Source organism: Amphibalanus amphitrite, unplaced genomic scaffold, assembly GCF_019059575.1.
Source record: "Amphibalanus amphitrite isolate SeventyFive unplaced genomic scaffold, NRLGWU_Aamphi_draft 000474F_arrow, whole genome shotgun sequence".
In the NCBI taxonomy this organism is placed as follows: domain Eukaryota; kingdom Metazoa; phylum Arthropoda; class Thecostraca; order Balanomorpha; family Balanidae; genus Amphibalanus; species Amphibalanus amphitrite.
In genome coordinates this window covers 320,980-345,181 of record NW_024881968.1, presented here as the reverse complement: position 1 = coordinate 345,181, position 24,202 = coordinate 320,980, and the positions used below count along the sequence as shown (strand labels likewise).

At 47.8% G+C, this 24,202-nt stretch overlaps 1 protein-coding gene across 1 annotated transcript; it reads left to right on the top strand.

Moving 5' to 3' along the window:
- Positions 1 to 1,258: 1,258 nt before the first annotated feature.
- LOC122392187 lies at positions 1,259 to 24,124 on the top strand. The gene is made up of 8 exons (XM_043386790.1): positions 1,259 to 1,895; positions 4,504 to 4,642; positions 11,373 to 11,493; positions 13,138 to 13,257; positions 15,170 to 15,316; positions 19,662 to 19,904; positions 21,518 to 21,761; positions 23,135 to 24,124. Exons 1-8 carry the CDS (start codon positions 1,863 to 1,865, stop codon positions 23,246 to 23,248), a joined length of 1,161 nt encoding a protein of 386 aa, XP_043242725.1. The 5' UTR covers positions 1,259 to 1,862; the 3' UTR covers positions 23,249 to 24,124.
- The last annotated feature ends 78 nt before the right edge of the window (positions 24,125 to 24,202 follow it).

Sequence of the window (24,202 nt, the reverse complement as noted above, 5' to 3'; positions counted from 1 at the left end):
ATAGGTGCTTTGCTGCTTTTCCCTGCTACTTTTCGAGATATGCGCCTGTAAACCACATGATGTATGGGCAATTGTCACCTCGCCGCTATACTGAAGGCCCGACGCTCTTTAAAGCGCTGGAGCTTGTGAAAAACGAACGCTTATAATCTGAATAAAATATATGTCCCTGAGCTCAGAATTGACCAACGCACACGATACTGTCAACATTTTTGGGTCAAAGTCAATAATTCAGTCATTACTAACCCTCAAACACAAGTCAGTGACAATCAACAACAACTTGCTCTTTAGTTAGACTTTTTGAAAAATGTTATTTCGAGCCGCTAAAAATAACCATGACGTAGAAAACACTAATCATATTTCTGTCATGCCCTACTCGCAATTTTTGCCAATGCCTGCTACTCTTCGAGGTCACGTGACCTCACCATTAAAAGTAATTGGGGAAATAAGAAAACTGTTGTTTTTGCGCATGGAATGATCTGAAACTATCTCAAGCACACGGAATCGTGATTTCATGCACTCCTTGCAAGATCCGATGCCTTACTTTTGCATTTTTGACCTTCCGTGACGTCATTTATGATGTCACTAGGGTCATAGAGGTTTCTTGTCAATAACTCGTAATAAAATTGAGCCAGCGACTCGGGAAAGCCACCAATGGACTCGGGAAGACCTCCCGAATCGAATGATATGCGATACGACCTCCTTCGATTAAGTTCGTGGCCTGATGGGCTCTGACCTAACCTTGACTCGAGGTCAACACCTTAAGTTGACCTCACCCGAACAAAAGGCATAGGTACCATTCGACGCGGCTGAGTCAGGCGAACACGACGGTGCCAAAATCGCTGCTCTGCGGCCATTTTTTGCGAAATTATTTACCAAAAACCAAACCCTACCTTGGGCTTTTTTACTTGACCGCAGAGGTTACCGGTTGACCTGGGACCTTAAAATCGGGTATAAATCTCTGCGTCTTGCAACGGCGCACACGTTTGTTTTTTCTGCGAGGCTCTAGCTCTATTAGGGGCGAAACGGCGAAAAGGGGTCGTACCACCCCCACCCTCCCTCGGCCTGCCGAGGGGGAGGGGGTCCGACAATAGGCCTGGCGAGGGTTAAGCAGCCCCACGTCGTTTTTAGCATGTTTGCTTGTCACTGAGATCAACAATTCAATCACAAATAATTTCTAGCGCTTTTCCGGGCCGCTGGCCCAGTGTGCACCGCTCTCCCTCGCCGAGGTAGCGTACCGAAACCTCGCCGCAGCAGGCACAGTAGCGCCACAGCGCCAGGTAGCGGACGGAGGGCCAGTCAGCCGGCGACCGCACTACCCGCAACACACACCGGCACGGGAGCGAGACGGGAGGGGTGGAGAGGTGGACAACGGTGGACAGTGGACGGTGGAGAGGAAGACTGCAAACAGCATACAAGAGACAGTGAACCGTGGACAGTAGGCAGAAAGGGAACAGTGGACGTTGGTCTGTTGACAGCGAAGAGTGGGGAAACGAGAAATAGAAAACAGTAGACAACAAACGATTGACAGACGAGAGTGGAGCGAGAACATTGACGTAACATAGCATCAGGGCTGTCGACGATGGTTTCCAGGGTATAACTAGCGTCCAAAAGGAGCTAAGACGGTTCCAGTCAGTGTGTGTGACCTGTGCTTGGGTCACGTGACTCGTGACCTCTGACGCGACCTGACGTCAGGCTCGGAGCTGAGGTGACCGAGGTGAAGACAAAACGTGAGGTGCGAACTGTGGTGAGAACAGGGAGTGAGCTGTTCACATCGGTGAGAAGTCTGCACGTGTGGAAGAATCGAACGAGCCGCTAGCTGCGGCTTGTGATAAGACACCGTCTCAACGAGTCTGCGATCAGCGATGATAATGCTTGGAGAGGCGTTACTTCTGACGGTAAGTTTCAGTAGTTTGTGGGGGGGGGGGGGGCAAGGAGAAATTCATACGTGAGCTTATCTTAAGTGCAAAGCTACAGCTTGTGAGTTCCTGGCTTCACGAAGTTTCAATTTGCAGTAAAACAGTTTGCTTGGTTCTGAAAATAAGGTGAATTGCAATAAAAATAAGAAAACCTAAGTGTCGACGGAGTTATATCAATTTGTGCATTAAGATGTGGCTTTGTCACATTTGTATGCGACGTTTTGAGCCACTTCGAATTCGTCTATTTGCAGCATGTGTACACAAAAAGTGCGGCAGCTGCTGGGCTTCCTCAACCAAAAAACAACGACATGCGAAAACACCCGCGGAAGTACCGTGCAAACCTTTGTTCCAGCTTTTAATCCACTTAAATACGCTAATTGAAGGGAAGTGGAACTATTTCGTTATTAATGAGCAAAAAGTCGGCATGCTGGGGTGCGAGCGGCAATAATGCCAGCCTTTGCCGTCGGACCTTATCCTAGTGAACGGTAGGTTGTGACATCTGGTCCCAAAGAGCCAAATAAGGCACGGCGCCTCCAAACAATCCCTCTCGTTTCATCTCGATAGTCCCTGTCCTGTTGTGGCGTCGCCCTTCTCCTCGACAGAGAAGGGCTAAAATATGCTACCTAGACTACCAGACGCTATTGGTAAATAGAGAAAGGTGCTACAAAAACAGACGGCCACTGATTACAAAAACAGGTGACGGTGCAAATCTGCGCTGGCCCGGGGCTGTTGTGGCGGCCCTATCCTGGTTTTTGTCCTACCCATCCATCCTTCTGTCCCGACCCACTGCTCCATTTTCGTTTGGCGCTCACCACCTGCTGGTTTCCCAAGACTATTTGCGTGCATTTTACGCTAGAATTAATAGCTGTATTTGCTCGAGCGTTAGACCTGAATCCCGAGCAGCTGATGCCTCGGCAATGGTTTTAGCCCTACGGATGTCTCGGTATGAGGGTGTTTGTGAAGTGAAGGGCAATGAGCCGATCAGCTGTGCCGTCACGACCACTACCGCGGAATGAAAAGATTGGTTCGACAGGCTTTCTTACAGTTCACTTTTGCTTCGATAGATACATACAATACGCAAAGGTTTTTTCACCTAACCGATTGTAGATGAGTCAACATTTTTTTGCCGTTTTCGTCGTTTTACTTCGTGATGATAGATAAATCACAGGTTGATGAAATAATAATCAAACCAAACTTAACTGAACTTCGATGATTTTCTGTTTCAATCCCGCAACGTAATAAATTTCACTATCGCCTGGGTACTTCCTGTTACTTAATCAACTAACCCAGCCCGTCCGGCCGGCCGGCACTCAGCCGTCTCAGCGACCCAGCCCCCCCCCCCCTCCTCCCACTCAGCTGAGCCGCCCCCCCCCCCCACCCTCCCCTCCCCTCCCCAGCAGTGTTCGTTGTTCCGTATCGCCCGCGTCTGAGACCGTGCAGTGACCCGGGTGACCGTTCCGCTCACGCCATCCATTGTTGTCGGTCGGTCGGACACAGAGGGTGGTCAGATGGGTCATTGTTGGACGGTGTTCGGGTCAGCAGCCGAGTGTGGAGGGAACTGTTCCGGAATTTGATCGACGATTTATCATATTCAGTCCTGGATAAAGGGCTGCCTCATCTAGGCGGAAATGATGCTTATATTTAACGCTGCTCGCTTCTGAAGGAGGGACTTACATAGATAACATAGCTGTTCGCTGATAAATCCAGGGCAAATCCACAAGAATCTATAAGCCACGCGTCCCCAGGCATGACCAATCCATTTTTAGCAGAGTGCCGCAGGATATGAAAACGGACAATCCGTCGGGCACTGCTACCTCAGGCTTAAGCAGTAAAGACTGTTGTCACGCAGTTTATCGTACAGTCAATCTTGAATTAAAATTCAAATCGGAACGGAAATGTTACCCTTTTAATAAACAAAACCCTTATCTGATCGCCGGGCGCTACCATCCAAGGATCGCGAGGTTTATTTTAGCGCTCCACCCCGCACTAAGTGTCATTCTATCATTCCACAACAGCAGGGCGCTATTCCACCGTTCTACAATCACACAGTGCCCTACCCCCGCCCCTGTCCGCTCATCATTGTTCGGCCCCTGTCGGGTGGCTGACCTGTTACCGGTCAGTTGCAGAGCGACTTTCCCTCACACCGGCTGCTGCGCTGCCGTCGGTCGCCGTCCCACAGACACCGGCACAGCCAGTTTCACCGTGCCAACTTCTCAGAACAGTGATTAACACCAAGATGGCTCAGCTAGTAATCCGGACAACTAAACCCATATGGCAGGACAATGCAGAGGAGAAAGTTGTGTTGAAAGGGAAATGCTGACGTCGGTAATTACGGAAAATACTTGTTTTGAATGTGTGAAGCACCAATGTGTCTAATTTCAGAGTAATTTACGAGTACTGATGCAATTAACTTCACGCTTGTGCATAACTCAAATGAATACTATTTTCGGATAACAAAATGATTTAAGTTATCTAAAAAACGGTAGGGTGCATAATTGCATAATCTGCCATTCCCCAGAAGGAAGCCGGGTATCTATTTACCACGCTGCAGCCAGTAACCAGTAACCACCCTCTGTTTTCGTTTCAGGTGTGTGCCCTGGCGGCCTCTGTCGGTGCTGTCGAAATGACACCACCCGATGGGTACTACCTGTTCGACACAGCTCCCTTCAAGACACCGCCCAAAGTGCGAAAACCACCGTACGCGCAAACGTCCAAACCGTGTCCAGGTAAATCTGTCGCTCACTGGTGCTTTGAATGTAATTTTGTTGTATTTTTTATTCGATGTCATGGAACAAGAGGAAAATTGACGCCCAGTAATAGTCCAAAGCAGTCAGTTGTAGCAATCGATGTTTTTATTTTGTTGAACGTAATTTTGTACAGCTTCCTAACCACAGAAAATAGAAAACCAAGGTTTCATAGTTTCTCAATTCTAGGTTGTTTCAACATACGTTTTGAGTTCCTGGAGATCCAATTTACCGTATTAAAGTACGTTAAATTAAAGTACTTGTTGGCATTCTCAACATCCTACATCCTGTAGTTGAAATGCCGAACATCAGCATTCCCCACCGATGTGCAGCCCTTCGTTTGTTGAGCGGCGAGTACCATTAGTGGCCGGTTTACGAGTAAATGGATACTTGGAACGGGTTATTTACTTCAATTTCAGCAAGCTGCAGCGAGAATTCTTATCATTTCTTATGAGGACTTACATAGATAGACAACGAACAACACTAACTGATCTACTCGCTTTACTCTTAAATGGGCCATTCTGACAGTCATACCACTCTTGGGGAGAGGGTGCTTACGTTTGCCGTTTTTGGCTTAATCGTTCTGGGCTAGAGAATGTGCTAATGTTCATGTGCTTTTCATTTTTTGTCGAAAATGCACAGGGAGTCGCTAACATCGGCACTCGCAGCTATTTCAACTAGAGAGTTGCTCTTAGTTGGCAGGACCACACTGATGCTCTACTTTTACACAACTCAATTATCCAGCAAGCAAAGCTTCTTATGGAAACACGACTCAGAAATGCGTCCTGACGCAGCAATCGGATTTAATTTGTTAGGCCAAATTCATCAGATAACAATGACGGTTCGTAATTATGAAATTAGTGTTGAAGACGCAAAAAAAAATCAAGCATTTAATTATCAATAAACAGATCTTCCCGCAACTTGATTAAACCTCTGGATAAGTGCTTCTTTTTGGCAAACGAATTGAATCCATGAACAATGAATCCTAGCCCGCCTCTACCCAAATACCAGCTCGTCTTTGTTCATTTCATTGTACCTAATATATTTCGTAGATCCAGCCCTTGACTTTTGACGGAGCGTCGTCATATGCTCAGAACGAGCCGGCGAAACTTGTACCCAGGCTGGTTTGTAACGAGTTAACCGAATCTAGATCAGTCAGTCCCTCTACAGAACTTTCCAGTTTAAAACTTTGCTCTCATTTGGGGTTTGGCGCAGCCTGGCCTCTCCGCTCCAATCCGAACAGCTGGGCTCTATTTTTATTGCACGCTGTGCCGATGGCAGCGCACTCGTAGTCTGACCTTTGGACCATATGTGTTCATGTCAAACTTACTCGTTGTTGCAGAAAAATGAAACAGTCTTGTCTAGGGCTGCTTAGTTATTGGTGGCATTTGTGTTCTACTGATGCCACACTGTCATAATCATTTCGACTGCAAAACATTGGAAATGTTTACAAGCAATGCATCTAGTGAAGAGATCTATCTTTTGAAGACTGAAGAGAAAACGGTAGTTTGAGCTCTGACTTCTGCAAACCGTCAAATCCACAACATATTGTCCAGTGACCTCTCTAGCAGATCTCAGTAAGTACTGACAGCGGCACCGGCCGCCACGGAAGCCTAGGGTCCCGAGACAAACGCATTGTTATGCTAGTACAGGCCCGAATCGGTATTCCGGACGACCTTTTGGCCCACAATTGACGACATCCCAGGCTGGACTCCTGGCTGAATCATGGCCAGCCTACGGAATTTCAAATATGGAGCTCTTCTGAATCGTGTAACATAGTGCATCAGTGTTTGGCCTTTGAACATGTAGGATTCTTACAAATGTAATTTGTTTCATTAGGACACTTCGTGACAGCTATAGCCTTTCTTGTGTTGGCTGCAATCTAAAAGCAGGAAAATCACCGTCCTTTGAAGGTGGACTTTTCTTGCATTTCGACAGCTTAGGTGTTTATTCAAATGAGATAAGAAACTAACGCACTAAAATGTGCGTTTGTCTTACCTTTTCTTTTCAACTTGGTATGTCAAACGATCGCAAGTAACTATAAGATGAAGATAGGTTATCTGGCATTTGTCTCTCTTATGACAAGCTTCCAAATACAACTCAACGTATATCCTTTCGTCCTTGAAATGCAACCAATGCAGACTACGGAATCCCGTAGAAAAGCCTCCTGTGAAATATAGTTTGATATGTTGAAGTATTCCAAGAATTCATAAATGCGCAGCATAGTCTGAGTTCCTGATTTAATTATTTAACGGAATAAAAGTGATGCATTTTTCATGCATACCAGGGCCTGGAAGCCATAGATTGGATAAACTCAATATTGAATTTCTGATATGAGAGCGTTATTCGAAGGCAGAATGTAATAACAACATCGCATAGCAATCTCTTTCTGGCCTGCTTTGAAGAGCTACATTGCTTTTGCAGCCTACTGCGGCACATAATTGCTTGTTCAGTCACGCGTTCGGAAATAAAATAAAATATTAAACATCCAACCGAACATCCTGTTGTGCGAGCGAAAGCTTAATTGGATTCCCAGTGGCTTTATTATCTGCATTGGTGGGAGGCGCAGGGTGACCGCGCGAGGCACGCGACCTCGTGACCCCTGTCCCAGTTCAGTGAACGGGTCTCCGTCAACCCCCGAGTAATGAGTTGACGCTGGCAATGACCCTTCATGTGGCGGCAGTGACGCTCCATGAGGGAAATGACCCTTTGCAGGACGGGTAGTGACCCGAGTACCACGCTGGCAAAGGCGAAAGGCGTGTGGGTCGAAAATATGGGCACACGCACGCATGCCATTTTGTGTTCGCCCATACACAACGTTGCCATTGTGAAACGGTGGTCGATCCATAGTGTGGAACTGTTGATGGCGGTGAAGGGAAATTCGTCAGGGAGCCTAGTGAGAGGACTGAGAAAACATTGGACAGACTGTAGAAAAGGCGACAAGCTTGATTGGAGGACTGGCAGACTGTGTGACTAGAGGTCTGGCGGTGCAAAGAATGGGTGGTGCGTTGCTGGCACACGCTTTCATGTTCATTATTTTCCTACTTCTGTTCTTTCATAAAATATGTCATTTGGTTGTCGTCTCGTATTTTTCTCTCTGGTGATTTGTCTTGGCTCTGTCATTTAAAAATCATTCGACCTGACGGTTCCACTGAAAACGGCGAGATATTTGCAGCTTTCCTTCTAATATAATTCCTTCACCGTGGCACCTCGCTCACTCCTGGGACAACACTTGCATCTTTTATCAGGCGGAACAGAGGGAAAGCAACGTCCCCACTGACTGAATCTGACATTCATAAATAATCTAAACAGACGGAGCAAATAAATCCACGCTTTTCTAGAAAACCACCCTATACTCCCGTATCATATCATCTCGTCTCGGTCAGCCACCCACCAGTGCGCGGACGACACGTGTACCGTCCGACTCCCTTTGTCCTCTGTTCCGGCAGCGCCCGGGGCGTTTTGCTCCAATAACCCGGCCACGGGCGTGCCTCTGTAGGCTCTAACGTCAGGTAGCGGGGTTAGTTTATGGAACGGTCTATGAACGGGCTCAACATTGGTCAAAATATCGCCCTTGGTTGAACCCCACACGGTGGAAGGGCTTGGTCAAAGAGCCATGCACGGATGCAGACGTGCACAGTCTTGGTAGCGGCACGGGGCCGGCGGCCGGCCGTCGCGCGGCCGTGGCTCTCCTAACCCAGTTCCTAGGCGGCTGCGCCCAGCTGCCGCCGACCGCCGACCGCCGACCCCAATCCAACATCGTCCAGGGGTGGCGGAACGACCGACCGCGACCGCGACCGCTGACCACCGACCGACCGACCACAGCCGACAGACCGACCACAGCCGACATACCAACGACGGGTAAAGACCAACGGCGACCGACCAATGACAGACGACGAGCGATCGACGACAACTGACGAATGATGACTGCGAAGTGCGGATAGCTGTCCACTGACCTGACCAGTGACCACTATCCATCGAATCACTGACGGCTGAGCAATGATTGCAGACCGCTGACCAAAGTGACCAACCACCGTCTACCATCCGTCCACCTCAACCGTCCACCGTCAACCGTCCCCCGTCCCCCGTCCCCCGTCCACCGTCCAACACCCGCCTCCCCCCCCCACTCCCCCTCTCCCTCGTCGGCAAAATCAGCAAAACACGTCTGGGGCCTGATGAGATCTCGCGCCTCTCTGACCGCACAAGTGGGCACCAATGGACCAGCGCTGATGAGACATGACGGACGATGAACATCGGAGATTGCGCGTCAATCGGAACTGCGAGCGTGCGTGGTCAGGCTGATCCTTTGCGGGAGACGTGCTTGGGTTTGGTGAGTAGGGATGTTTCGGGAAGTGACGCGAGGTAGCAGCTTAGCAGATGAAGGACATATAGGTCGTCAGTCGAAGAATGGTGTTCAGGCTGTGATATTGTGATCATGTAGATGTAGAGGTATGTAAGGGTATGTTAGCAAGCGTGTGTCCGTCAGTTGTTCGGTCAAAAGATTGTGAGGATCCACGGATAGTTTTTCACTAATCTGGTTAACTTATCAGTTGATCCACAGTATAACTTCCCGGTGTTAAATTCCGCTGCTAAACCGCTTTGCTTTCCAAATGTTGTCCATCTCATCGATTAATTATCTGACCATCTTTTGTTCAATGGCATATGTTCTATTAAATAGGTGATTGTAGTTGTCCGTCTATTGCTCAACAGATACGGTTGCACAATGCACATGTTCTATAACTACGTATTCAACCATCTGTCCGACAATCAGGTCAGCCATATGTCCGAGCCATCTGTTTCCACGACCATCTGTGAGATAACCTGGACACCTGGACTTTACGCGGTCAGCTTTCCGGTCATACACACAGCTGGATTTCTTCGTCAGATGTTCGGTTGATTGTCTGGACAATCATGTACATATAGCTGAGTGTGGGACAAAATATGCGATAGACTACTCGGTTGACTAGTTATTTGGTAGCCTTGGAAGATGCAAGATCAGTTGTTGAGTCAACTGCCTGGTTTGCCGCTCAGCCAACTGCGTAATTATGCACCGCGGTCAATTGAGCAGATGACTTTCCGTTCAACTGAGCACTCAAACCCACATGTTCGATCAACTGCGCTTAACTTATTCCACCCCAGTCCCGCCAGCCAGCCTGCAACAGCCTGGATCTGTAGCAAGAGTGAAACTGTCTACAACGTCAGATCAGCAATGGAAATGTGCGAATGGATTCCGCGGCGACGTGCCGTGTTATTTTCGGCAATAGAAAGTGCTGTCAGTCATTTTCACTTGATGACGTAGATGGGCTTCAACCGCAAGTGTTTTGTCATGAATGAGTCATGAGAAATGCAACGTTCAGCTGAAGAGCTGAACCGTAGTATTGCAGCGGATATATCACCGTCAACTGACGATGTTATTGCGTGTCTGAAGAGGGATGAGCGCACTCGAGCTTAAATGATTAGCCTGCAGTTTCAATTAAATCGATCCCCAGAGGACTCTAATGCGAGCGATCCTATTACAAAGTAGTCGTGGCGTGACAGCAACGCCCATCAAACGGGTCCCATGGTAGACGGATATTTATGACGTCATGAGATTAATGATTAGTGAGACTAATGAACCAAAAACACGACAATGCTTTCATCCTTATTTCCCTTAAAACACTCAATTATCTGCCAACAAAGATACATAGGTAACCACTAACCAAGCAACAATCTAATATTAATGTTTGGCCCCAGCTTTTTATTTTGCATTAAAGCGACTAAAAATGAAGAAATGAACATTTCACACGCATGTGTATGCGTCATGTGACAAAAAAATGCAGCACGCGATATTTACACTCGTTCAAAACTTCCTCTCATACTATAGACGCCCATAAGCCTGCCGTTCTCTTCACCAGGAATTTGCATCAGTTGTTGTCTGTTAGGGCTTGGGGAAGCATGCCTTCAGGGGATGCCTAAGTAAAGGATTGTCGCCCCTAACACGGTGCTGATTCTCAGGGGAGGACGGTAGGAAGGCATCTGAGATGTCCTGTGATAGAGATAGAGAGAGGGAGGGAGGGATGGGGAGAGAAAGGGATGGGGAGAGAAAGGGAGGGAGAGAGGGGAGGAGAGAGGGAGGGGAGTGAGGGAGAGAGAAAGGGAGAAAGAGAAAGAAAGAGACAGAGAGAGACGGAGAGAAAGAGAGAAGAGAGAGGAGAGAGAGGAGAGAGAGAGAGAGAGAGAGAGAGAGAGAGAGAGAGAGAGAGAGAGAGAGAGAGAGAGAGAGAGAGAGAGAGAGAGAGAGAGAGAGAGATTACGCTGGTTATCGTCATGCTGAATATAGCTGCCACTGCATCAAGCGTAAATAAATAAACTCAAAACACCAGTGCCATTGGTAAAACGGCGTTCGTTTAGGGAGAGCTCTTGAGTAGCGTTTCACTACGTGACCTGCTTGTCCATCACCTCATAGGACTTTGAAATACCCGAGAGTTATGCGGACATTTCCGGAGGCAAGAACACAACAGACGGATGACAATGCATTAACGCTATATTTAACACCCAGTCGATGCATCTGAAAATTGATTGAACAAAAACACAACAAATCTGCATGAGTTATATAAATAATGGCTTTAATTGACTTAAGCGTTGAGACATTTTTCGACATCATCAAATCATTGAGGTTGGTGGCTTGTTGTTTCTTCCTCCTTCTAACATTTTTCTTCTTCTCTGCCCGCAGGCCTGGACTCGCCAAAGGAGGACATGCGCCTCTCGGAGACGCTGTGCGGAGACCTTCAGACAGGAAAACTGCCCAAGAACCCCATCCAGCCTGAGGGATTCGACGGACATGCCTACCCTTTGTACGCAGGAGCGGGGCGGGAAATCAGTCAGTTAATTAGAACATCAATTATACAGTCGATAGTCGGCTTATGTGAAACGAGGATATGGCTTAGAGGGGAATTAATAGGTCTGCATGTGTAAGTACTGCGCAGCCTATTGTATATGTTGCCTCGCTTAAACCGATGCATCTAAACGTATCCAGACAAAAGTATGCTTGCCCAAGCAAACCAGGACTGAAGATATGCCTGTCAAAATCCAAACCCAATCTGACACTAATATTTAACACGACTCGGTCCGGGTGGCGTTTTACGACCCACTTATGGCAGCAACCCACTGTAGCATTACCGTCACAAGAACTTCAGAATGATGCTGAAATTGTGTGCCACCCATGCCTGAATTATGTACGGCCCAATGTTCCAACACCATGGGCTTGATAGTTCCATTTCTAATTCACATTCTCGCTAATGAATTCATCAACATCGCTAACAGTTCATAGCTGACAGTTTGAAATACCCATCGTGTTGGAGTATAGTCGCTGGCTATTCGCAACTAATATCAGCGGAAATTACGCATATGGGCGCTTGGAAATGAGAACAATCCAAACGAAATGAAAGTAACTAACTGTGAATATTAGGTGCTTTCATCAATTCAATTTCACACCCTATTTATTTCAAATAATTATTTTTTCCAGAAATCACTCAGCATGTTACTGTGTACACTGAACAGTAAACGAAAAATAAACAAGTTTAATTGAATTTTATTTCCGTATTTCTAGAACCTCAGTCCCCCCCCCCCACCCACCCCCTGAGTCGTGTTGTTCGACACCACCGCCGTCTGTCCAGGGCTCGGCCCTATCCAATCAATCTCCCTCCATGGGGACACAAACTATGGCCTCCGATAATCGGCCCCGCACCACCAAATTGGACAGCACGGTCAACAGAGCGTGCGTCGTCGGGTCGGGTCGGTGCGGTCACATAGCAACCAGCCCGGGTGGTGTGGAGGGCTTTATTTATGGAATTTGTTACATGGGCCTGTTATAGACAGGGGTGTAATATGCCGAGACAGCGATATAAAAAGTTAGGTTTCAGCCAGTGGCATAAGGTTTCAGTCGTGAATATCTGGGGCCGATGCTCATTCAGAAGTAACTAACTAACTGGGAGTGGAGTAAAACAAAAACGTAAAAAGCGATTCCAGTCGATCGCGCCGCTGAGATTCGAACCCACGACCGACCAAAACACTATTTGGACGATATTTTGGAAGCGACGGCCATGGAAAGATATTTCTCTTAGCTGTAAGCGAATGAAACTACAGCAATCACCGAGGCGGACACTTCAAACCAGCCAAAAGCCCGCCTGCACCACCACGGTCAATTATTTCCTTATCATTGTGCTTGCGCAAGTATCAGTACATGTGTAACCGGGCGGGCAGGCGGACCGGCAGGAACCGCTCCAGCGGCGGTCCGGCCCGGCGGCGGGCCGGTGACGTCATCAGTGACGTAACAGTTTCTCCCATGGCCATGTGGGGGTATGGTGTGCTGTGTTCAGTTTGTCCAAGTTTACATAGAGCTCCAGCAATTTGACGCACAAACCTGAAACCACTTGACTCTGGTGCACTGCCTAGTGCCTAACCAATCAAAATGATCAACTATCTCTCTCTATTCACAGCGAGCTAATCAAGAACAAATCGTTGGAGTTTTTCGGCTCGACTCTTCCCATTCTGAAGAAGGACCCGACACTGCCCAAAGTGGCACGGTTCCAGAAGCCGAGCAAAATCAAACACCACGCGTAAGTACTCAAATCAATGATTTGGCTGAATGTCAACACGAATCTTGTTGAATATTTGCTATGGTCTCTGCTTGCTGTGCTACTCTGCATTGTGTTATGGGCTCTTGTGATGCAATGGTTAAATTGATCAGTCAACATTTTCTCTCGATCAGGATTCTTCTATCAGCGTGTTAAATTTATACAAAATCAATAGAGCGGTGTCTTATGCAGTCAAGCGGCAAGGCGCCGTGGTTGTGATAATTCCTAAGGCAATGTGTCGAAACTTCCCAACAGTCAACATGAATGTCCGTCGTGTCTTCAATTTCCTTCGTCGAGCGATAAACATCATGTGGGAAGTGCAGGAGACGGGTGAACTCAGTCCTTCAGGTTATGATTGTCACATCGCCCCTCTAAAGTAATATCATTGTATGAACACGGCAAAAAGCAAATGTTACATATGTGCCTTCTACAAATACGAGTCTGAATTATTTTTGTCACCGTGCTACTTCTCTCAATTGCCACAAATATGAGCAGACAGCTCTATAACAGAAAACGACTCAGACATAGCGGCAACTTGTTGCTCCAACGAACAGCTTCAGAATATCAAATCAATCTTCCTAAGAAATTATGTAGCATGATTTGTTTCGCTACCCTCGTTGTTATCATTTTCACGCCCTAGCGACTGCACCACCCTCGTCAGTAATGGTTAGCACTTTTGCGCTTTTGTCTGGGACCTCTCTTATTTCTCTGAGGACGAGGAAAGTTGACGGCTGAGCGGCGACTTCCCCTCGAGTTGGTCACCTGTTGCGCCGCACCCAGAGGAGCCAGCGGGCCTTGGAGCGAGCAAAGTTAGGCGGCCAAATGTCCAGTCAGATGGCCCCAGATGGTGATGGTGATAAAGTTGATGGTGATGGTCAGCACCGTCTGCTGTCAATATGAGGCAATTTTGGCGCTGTTCTGGGGACATTTGTGGCGCAATATTGGGGACATTTTGAAGACACTTCGGAGTGCTGAGAATTGAGATCCTTGTTAGACTGCGTTGGTGCTACTCTTGACGGTTGGTATACATATTGTAGGCGTCGGTTTCTGGCATTGATTTAGAAGCAATTGAGGTTAAGTCTTGTGAGCATTGTCCTGAGTTTCAAGTATAAAGCACAGTTAATAATTCAACACCCAATAGTCATGCATTGTAGCCGCGGCACATACTCTACGATGAACAAACGTCAAGACGTACCCGAACTTCATGTATAGTTTCTACAATAGCCACCCAGCCGTTTCAGGCCCATTTTATTGGTCGCAAATCCCACGACCATTCCCGCTACCCGCTGCGTTATCGGCCGCCTCCAGCGCGTCCCCTGTGACCCCTGACCCCGCCCGACGGTGACCTGTCTGTGACCTTTGACCCCGTCACGGGGGCGCTGGTCGGGTGCCTCCCTCACAATACATAATGCATGGCATGCGGCTCAATGGTGAGAGAAGGTGGGCCGATGGGTGACGCTACTGGTGAAGAATGTACGGAGAGAGAGAGAGAGAGAGAGAGAGAGAGAGAGAGAGAGAGAGAGAGAGAGAGAGAGAGAGAGAGAGAGAAGGAGAGAGAGAGAGAGACAGACAGAGAGACAGAGAGACAGAGAGAGAGAGAGAGAGAGAGAGAGAGAGAGGGAGAGAGAGAGAGGGAGATGAGAGAAGAGAGAGAGGGGGAGAAAGAGAGAGGGAAAGGATGGAGGGAGATGAAGCAGGAACGAGAAAGCAAGAGGAGATAGAAAATAGTAATTGCTGGCCAAGGCAGATGGATGCAAATGCAAAAAAAAAACTAACACAAAAGTAAGTTGGTGCATTGTAGACATCCCCTCTCTTACCCCTCCCTGTCCCGCCAAGGAATCCTCATGTTATTACTGTTTGTTTCGCATTGTTTGACATGGGACAACTGTTGCAGGCAATCAAACGGTCTGTTTGCTAAGCGCGGCCGCGGTCGGCGCTCGGCTGAAGGTCAAGGTCAAGGTCAAGGTCAGCCGAAGGCGGACGCTGGAGACGAGGAGCCGGCGAGGAACAGCCGCGGATTCTGCGACACCAACTGGGGCGTGTGAGTATTTGACGGTAATTATGATATCTCAAATGTTACATTACACCAACTGGAGTGGTACACTCAAAGCTTTATGCATAGGGACTGTTTCTTTACGTAATGCTTCCATCCCTAAAAAGCATTTCTAAGTTCCATCTCAGCCTTCAGCAGACATGCATCTTAGCGTTGAAAAAGCAGGAGATGCAATATGCATGCATTATTTCGTATGCCTGCAACGTTATCCAATGCAACAATAGTTTGCGTCAGGGATTCCTAACTTTTGCTGAAAGATCGGGCCTTGTCAAAGCCAGGCTACCCAGGCAAAACTGTGTTTGTCTTCACAACTTCTGAGCTATAGCTATGCTCTGCTACAATGTTTGCAATGCTTTTCATACTAGACTCTGTTCGGGCTTGGCTATTTCTGATTACGTGACCCTAGCATTCCACAGTTTCGCTCTTTTGTCCTGCTCAGCGAGAAATATTATCTTATGATCTTAAAAAGACATACCTATTACCTACACCGGTCGTTGAATTAATCGAAAGACGCGCTGTTTACTGTAAATGCATCGGTGCCAAGAAACTTACCCAATTGCTTTTGAACGTGGACGAAACAGGAACTGGAAGAAAACAAGTCCTCCATTGTATTTAGTTTAACCCGCGCCCCAGTGGCGGTCTCGGCCAACTTCGCCCTAGTGGGGGAGGGGGGAGGGGGCATATGTTACCACCCACCTCTAACTCAAAAACTAAGAGGGCTAGAAAGACGCGGTAAAAAGCAGTCGATAGCTCTTAATGCGTACGTTTGAAAGTATTTCAGTCATTTTTCATCTTAGAGCAATATTGGGGTCACCAGAGGTCATCAAAGGTCAAAATTTGCCAATTGTCATTATATTTTTCAGAAAACATGCCGTTATCTCAGGAACTATGGTAGCTAAAAAAACGCAGGGAACAGCAATCGATAGCTTTTGAGCTCTTCTTTTGATAAGGTCATTATCAAAATTGACCTTAGGTCAACGGTTTAGCCTCCAGAGGGCAAAAACTCCAAAAATAGCTGTTTTTAAGAAAAGTGTTTTTCGACAATAACTTTCGACTACAAAAAGCCACGACATTTATATTGCCAGAATCGTGTTCCTCTCGCCGAGACGCGTCGAATGAACTATAATTTGACCTCAGGTCACGGTCATGACCTGACCGGAAAAGGTAATGTTGTATATCATTCGATGCGTCTCAACAAGACAAACACAATGAGACCATCCCCAGCGTTCTATCTCTTTCCAATCGCGAGTTATTGGCAAAAATATGCTTGCAGGCGCGTAACCACGAGTCCGAAGTTACTGGGGACCACATGGAAGGCCGCGAAGACCAAATATAATATTTCAGGATCAGCCTTCGCCCGAGTGTGTGGAGGAGGGGGTGGGGGGCGTTTTTGGCCACACCTGCCATTTTTTTTTTTTTGTTGTTGCGCGTGTAAGCACAACCGCGGCGCGCACCGACACAGGTAAACATGACACACTGAACCAGAAAATTGCACCTGTGACCCCTTCTATGCCTCTGAGATCATCTCAGGTCATGAAAGATCTCCAACAGTTTTTTACCATTACTTTAGGTAGAAACATGTTAGAGCGCAAACACCATGGATGTGTTCAACTCAACAATACCAATCGCATGACATGCAACATGACCTTTTCCTTCCATGCGTCTCGAGGAGACCAACGCGATGCCGGTAAAATCAGCGCCATGCAATTTTTGAGTCAAAAGTTATGATACAAAAACCTTTCCCGCAAAACGCCAACCTGGAAGCTAAACCGTTGACCTTAGGTCAAAGCTGAGAACATTGCTCAGAAAGGTCTTTGAAAAAGCTATCGAATGCGCTTTCCCGCAGCACTGCAGCTCTATTGGTTCCTGACGTATGCGCCGATTTGTGAAAAGTTGTCAAAATTGGGAATAAAAGTTTGTGAAAATTTTACCTTTGGTGACCTCCAGTGACCTGAGCGATGACTTGATCAAAAATGACATAGGTAATTCTGAAAGATACTGTAGCGAGCTATCTGCTGCTTCCTACCGCGTCTTTCTAGCTTGCTTAGGTAATCTGGTGTGGCCAAAAAGCCCCCCCCCCCCACCACCACCAAGGCTAAGTTGGTTGAGAGGCCCACCCGGGCGCTGGCTAAGCAAAACATCCAGTTTTGTTTTCCGTTGACTACATATTACTCTTCACGTCGATTTAGAGACAATAATTGGCTATTCAAGCAAATTGAGGTCGTCGGTTTTACTGGGGACGGTCCCCAGTAACCCAAAAGTTACTGGGGACCGGTCCCCAGTGTCCCCAGTGGTGGTTACGCGCCTGTATGCTTGTAGCCTCAAATGACCTCGGATGACCTTTCTAGAGGCTATCAGCAAAAAATGACACCAAGGTCATCACGGGTGGTCCAAATCATTGTGATTCTGAAATATTTGAACTGTTCCTATGCGTACACACAGATCTAGAGGTATTTTCATTTTTCTCCATTGACTTGTAATGGAAAGGTCACGCCACTGACCTGACCTTAGGTCACGGATATAAAAAAAATCCGAGATATACAAATTGTAGGCGCCCATAACAGCATGCAATCCATCAAGTTTAAAACCTTTCTGACAAACACTGCAGGCTGGACGTGATTGCAAACTTTTTTTAGGCTTGGTCAGTTAACTTAACCTGGTGACCTGACCTGACATGATCTGGGGTCAAAAATTTCACTCACACATTGTCCAAAATTGATAATTGATGTACCAAAAGCTACCCCAAGCGGCGCGGCGCTACGCGCCGCGGTTTTTTATTCACACGCAAAAAAAAAAACGCGACAGGGTGGTAACATATGCCCCCCCCCCCCACTGGGGCGGAGATTAATGAACTTTGAGCGTAGTCTTAAATTCATCCGGATTCCTACCATATACGTTAAACGGTATTATGATAAGCCGTATCAAAAGTTCATTGCTTGCAAACCAATCACCCATTGTGCTTATGTTGCACGTTTGCTTGGTTTTCGTCTCCGGTTAGAATTTGATCTTCACAACTGCCGGCAATTTATCTTCGAAACACTCAAACAAGAGGTTTGCGTTATTGATTCTGTGGACATTAGAGAAGCAGCCCGACCAATATCCTCCCACAGGGTCGGGACATTGACGGATGCTCCCCATTAGCTCCCGTTCGGTCTTGTGACGTCACAGGCTCACGACAGTCCGCTCCGAAATCGATGCTGCCGTCAGCTATGACGTCACTCGGGCTTCAGTAGCTGACTGTTCAACTTCGATGGCTCATTTCGGAGTTGGGCTGATTGTGTAATGTGTACCTATCTGAGCTGCCAATCTGGTACAAACTTAAATGAAAGAGAAATAAGGGTTGACGTCATTTTGAAGCTCAGTGACGACTGACGCACCTACCTCTTTGCCCTTTACTGTTACCGATTTATTCGTCAAATGCTAGCGGCTATTGATGCAGGAGTAAATGGTTTAAATAGTGGAACCGCAACAAACATACCCTAATGCAACTTTGGAAGAACCTATCTAACGTAATACCATTGGTAATAGAGGTAATAGGTAATAGGTATTTCGGCTTACGGGCCACCACAGATTGCTGTATTTGGGTACGGTTAAGGAGATCATTTATATGTATCCAGTCCCCATGGCCCATTGACAAGAATACGAGTACTCTGCCTGTTCACCAGTTTTCTCTGCATTCTATCCCCCTGACCCTGTCTCCGGGCTACGCACCTGTTGCCCCCCCCCCCCCCCCCGGGAGGCGCTATTGATCTCTCCGCGGGCGGTACGGGAGTCAGCTGACTGCCTCTGCCTGCCCCCGGGGCACGTGACGTTCGACCAATCAGAGCCGCCGACCGGACGACCGCCCCGGGCGGTGTGCCCCGACAGGTGTTGGCCGTGGTCAGGGTGGGGCCTCCCCGGGGATTTGATTATCCGGGAAACATCATCTGAATAATAGTTAAACTGATCAGGAATGCCGTATTTGTGTTTATAGGATGTTGGATGAATGTGACCTACCAAAAGAACGGTTATCTGTTTGTTTGTTTTTCTTACTTATACATAAAGTGCTGCGTACCAACTTGTCACTAATCAGTGCATTAATTTTCACCGAAATAACTTTTTGAGAATGATGTTGTATTTCAAGCGGATTCTGATTGTTAATATGCCCTGTCTTCGTGGAATCGTAACACCGATAGCCTTCACCGTAAAAAAATGTGAAATAAAATATTTGTGTAGAGAATCTTAGCTTATGGTGCATTAATATTTGCAATAATTTTAGATCATAATTTGCGCGTTATTTAGTGAGTATGTAACCCTACAGCACTAATATAACCCTTCTCTCTCTCTCCCTCAGATTCTGCACCCTGTTCAGGGGCTGGTCGGGCGGCGGCGGCGGCGGCGGGGACTCTGACGAAGAGGTCAGCCAGAGGTCATCCCCTGACCTGACCTCGGGAGACGCGCCGCTGACCCCGTGTCCTTCGGTGGTCGACTACGTGACGCCGGTGTTCGCTCGGAACTACGAGGGGATTTGGCGTTACGTGGTGCAGATTCCTCACGAAGGGTACTTCACTCAGACCATTGAGGTCACCAGCTGCGTGTGAGTGGGGTCAAAGGGCCTGATTGGGGCTTGGAAGTTCAAATGGTATTTTGGAAGTAAAATAGTATTTTAGCGGTCTGGGAATTACGCGAGATTACACAATATTATACCTTTCAGATTCATTATAAATATAGGTAGATTCATTATAACGTTCAGTGTATTGTTTAATCGTTTGCGATAGGTAGCGTGCTTTGAAATGAATAGCAAACCAGTTGATTCACTTATCCAAAGATTGATTAATTATGAGGACAGTGAACGCTAATCTTGAGACATTTTAGCGTTCCGGAAAGTCTCATTTCTCCTAAGCGCCCTTGGCTACTCGAAGTGTCTACTCAAAATACTCAGGTCAACGTACCTCGCGGCTTGCAGCGTAATGCTATTAATTCTAAAACTCATCAAGGTACAATTCACTCTAAACGTCTCACATCTGCGCCGCCCATTTCGCGGTCGACATAGCAGCTTCCGGCGTCTTTCTCTTAAATCTCAGCTCGTCCAATTCCATTGTCAGCTCGGTGGTTACACATTGTCAACCAATTAGGCCAGCCTCAGCAGCAGCGATGAGCGCTGGCGAGCGCCATTGTCTGACAGTGTCCCGGATTTTACGCTGGGCTGATTTGAATACGGTTCGGTCTCAGTGGCCGCCCAGGTCTGGTTGAAGAAAATTGTGTGCCGTTTGGTTGAGTACGCTCCACTAGATCCAGTTCATTTCACTCAGGAGTTGATTTCACTGTGGACTGTGGAGTGGCGTCACTCAAGCTATCAGACGTTTAAAGATCTTCAGGCTAATTGTACGGTACAGAGAACTCGAGTGGGTTTCGATTTCTACAAATGTAGAGTATGCATGGATAACGTTTCAACGTAAGTGCTCTCGAAGCATACATCTCATCTGAATGTCGCTTCCTCGAACGGTAAAACCATTCAGCGAAAATTGGTAGATCTCGGATGGATTTCACCCAGGCACTGTCAGAGCCCAGAGCTGAAATAAGATCACTTTCCGCGGAATCAAATGACGCGGCTCGGCCTGACAGCGTCCCCGGCGAGCTGACTGGTCCCGACAGCCCAGGGCGGAAGTGAGGGATGTTGCAGCAATATATGCAGCAAGTTTGGAAGTTGCTCGGGTAATGGATCACCGTTCTTGATCTCAAGAGGGCGATAAATACATGCAAGTTCTCAAAGATGGGCGGAGTATGAGCCCCAAATGACAGGTAGATACGATGATCACGTGGCAGACGAAAATAATTTCGGATAGGGAGACGTTGAGTGACACAGCTCATAGAAAGTGTGAAAATGTGTAAGGCAACTGGTAATGACCGTATGGCCTGCCGTAGGATATCTGTTCACTGACTTGTGCCCCCTCCCCCACCTCCCGGACGAGTTACTGTCACCTGATGGAGGAATGTGTCCCTGACCTCTCGTCCCTTGCCTCCAGGTCATGCAACTGTCACCTTCTGAAGGGACGTGCGCCTGACCTCCCCCTCCCCTGCCCCCAGGTCATGCAAATGTCACCTTCTGAAGGGATGCGCACCTGACCTCTCCCTCTCTTGCCCCCAGGGCAAGTCGTTGTCATCTGCTGTATGACTCGCGTATCTGACCTCCCCTCCCCTGCCCCCCAGGTCAAGTCGTTGCCACCTTCTCGAAGGCTCATGTCTCTCCTCTCCGCGGTGGATCTCTCTACTAGTCGCCGAACTATTCTACCCACACCAGACCTTCCCCCTGGCGGCGCCTGTGACGCCGCCGCGGGCGCCTGTGAGCGGTCAGCAACCGCCCGCCCCCGCCCCCGCCCCAGCCCAGCTACAGGAGCGGGCAGGGCGGCCGGCGGAGCACTGCGACGGGACAGATCAGCTGGGCTGCTATCAGGTGGGAATGGGAGACGGTGGGTAGGGGGATGGGGTATCCCAAAGGTCACCAATGGAGACTAGAAATCAGATCGTGCACATTCACATCTCAATCTCAGCAATATGACTAGTGGCTTATGTGAATTGGTATAAATGTAACAATGTAACATGCAATAAGGCCTCTATTGAGACACTCGTAATGAAAATTTATAAACTCAAGATCTGTTAATTTTGTAAATAGACCTGTGACCTTTCATAGACCAAGTACCTGTCGTGTATGCTGAAGTTGATGTTCATTAATGACTTAACTTTCAAGACCAGTCAACTTCATCGTCGAGGTCCTTAGTCCAGTCAAGTTTCATGCTCCCAATAATTAAACACGGTAATTTATTCTCACACATTAGGCTTCTCTAAAGCAGACCCACCAAAATAACGACGTCATTATCTAACAGCATACCCCACTATGTCAGTCTATTTTGGTCCTCGTTGCTCGCCAGTCGGCGGCCACGCCTGGTCATAATCCGACCGCAGCGGCCGCTCTGGGGATTCGGCCCGTCTGTTCGGCTATATGCGGCGCTACGTGCCGTCTCCGCCCCGTGAGAGCACCCCTCTCCCTCCCCCCTGGTGGACCATAGAGCTCAGAGGCTGCCGACACTGCCCGCTCTCCCGGCCGCTGCTGATATGAAGCACCTCTGAATGGCCCCGGCACCGCGGGCGCCATACCAGCCCGCGGCGGTGGCGTGGGTCAAAAGAACGGGCGCTGGAGAAGCTCCTGTGGGACGCTGCATTCAATGGTCTTAGACGGACTCAATGGGCGCTCAGAGGTCAAATATTACCACCGCGAGAGCCCCTCCTATTCCTCCCACACTCTCTCCCCCTCCTCCTCTTTCCAAGGTAAAGAAGGGAGAAATGTGATAGACATTGGACAATGTGGAGTCGCGGGACGGGCCGCTCTGAAATCGATACAGCACGTCCCAGCCGATTTAATGGTGGCACCAGCTCTGAAAGGCGTGTTTTTATCGTGTCACTGCGCCCCTGATTGAGTTCGACCGTCCGCAGAATTCGAGAACGATCCGTGATGCCTCCAAGCGGAATGGCCTGGAGCTCCTAGCGGGAGAGCTACCTACTCGAACGTGATGATCCGATGCATGCCTAGCTATATGAATTTGATTTAAAATCTAAACATTACATGCGTCAAATTGGCATATTTCCTTTGCAATTACGAGTGCTTTGCATAGCTCAGCTTGCGTAGCTCACTTTGCTGTGTACACCAGGTCTTTTACTCAACTGAACGACCGTTTGCGATGTTTACCCCTTCCCTGATGTCACAGTCTCTATTCTCTGCATCCCCTTCTAGAGCCCCTGGTGACGTCACTCCGTACCCCTTGCTGGCAGGTTCGTCTCTACTACGACTGGTTCCTGGTGCCGGGCAGCTGCAAATGCTGGAAAAACGACGTGTTCGCCCAGTACCGCGCGGCAAAACGGACCCCAAAGTCCGCCGGCCACTGAGAGGGATCCAAGAAGGCGCCGAGAGGGGACCAAGAAGGCGCCGATAGCCTGAAGAAGACACCGAGAGGGTACTAGGGATTTGCTGAGAGATGACCGGGAAATCACTGAGAGTAATTTTCGTGACACTGTATTGCAAGGTTATGAGAGAGTGCTAAAACGCTCTTTGTGAACGCCGAGAGCGCTGAAATGACTCTGAGAGGGTGCTTAGAGGTCTTAAGGGATATCAAAGAAGGCAATCGATCACCAAGATGTGCGTACATTTTTCCGGCGGTGTGACTGAACAACGGCAGCTTACTAGCAGCGTAGTTATACGATGCAAAGTAAACAAAATATGAAGCCAGAGGTATGCTATATTTGTTATAGTTTAGATGTGTGATTGCGCTTATTGTCAGGTCGGCATCTTTTCGAGTGCTAGAACGAAATTTCCGACATCATTTGGCATCATTCATGTTTCAAATTGAAATTACTCAAGACGAATAAATGATAAGCGTTTCGTGATACCTAGCCCAATAGTTGTTAGGCTCTCATATGTGTATGGTGTAAGTTAAGCTTCTGGTCAAGCGCCTTCTTGGGCTTGGCACATATTTATTTGTAGCATCATTCAACCAACCAAACAAGTTTGTCCAGCATTGATACAGAGTTCATTCATGTTTAGTTTTCTTTGCCAGGATATATTCCTCTCCGAGAATGATCGCAAATGTGCTTAGCTCAGCCATGGATGATATCGGAGACTCCACCGAAATAGAACCGGTTGTTTTGTTACGTGAATGTGTGATGCAGTGGTAGAATAGTTTGTTTACTGTGGATATTCCGTCCCGTAGAAAAGTATGTACTATGTACCGCTAAGTAACTCTGTAATAAATTGAGTTAATGTTGTTCCTCACATATTTCCGAGAGGTTGGGTGTGCAGCTGTCCCGTCAACAGTCCGGTCCCATTGGGATTGGGGATGGGCT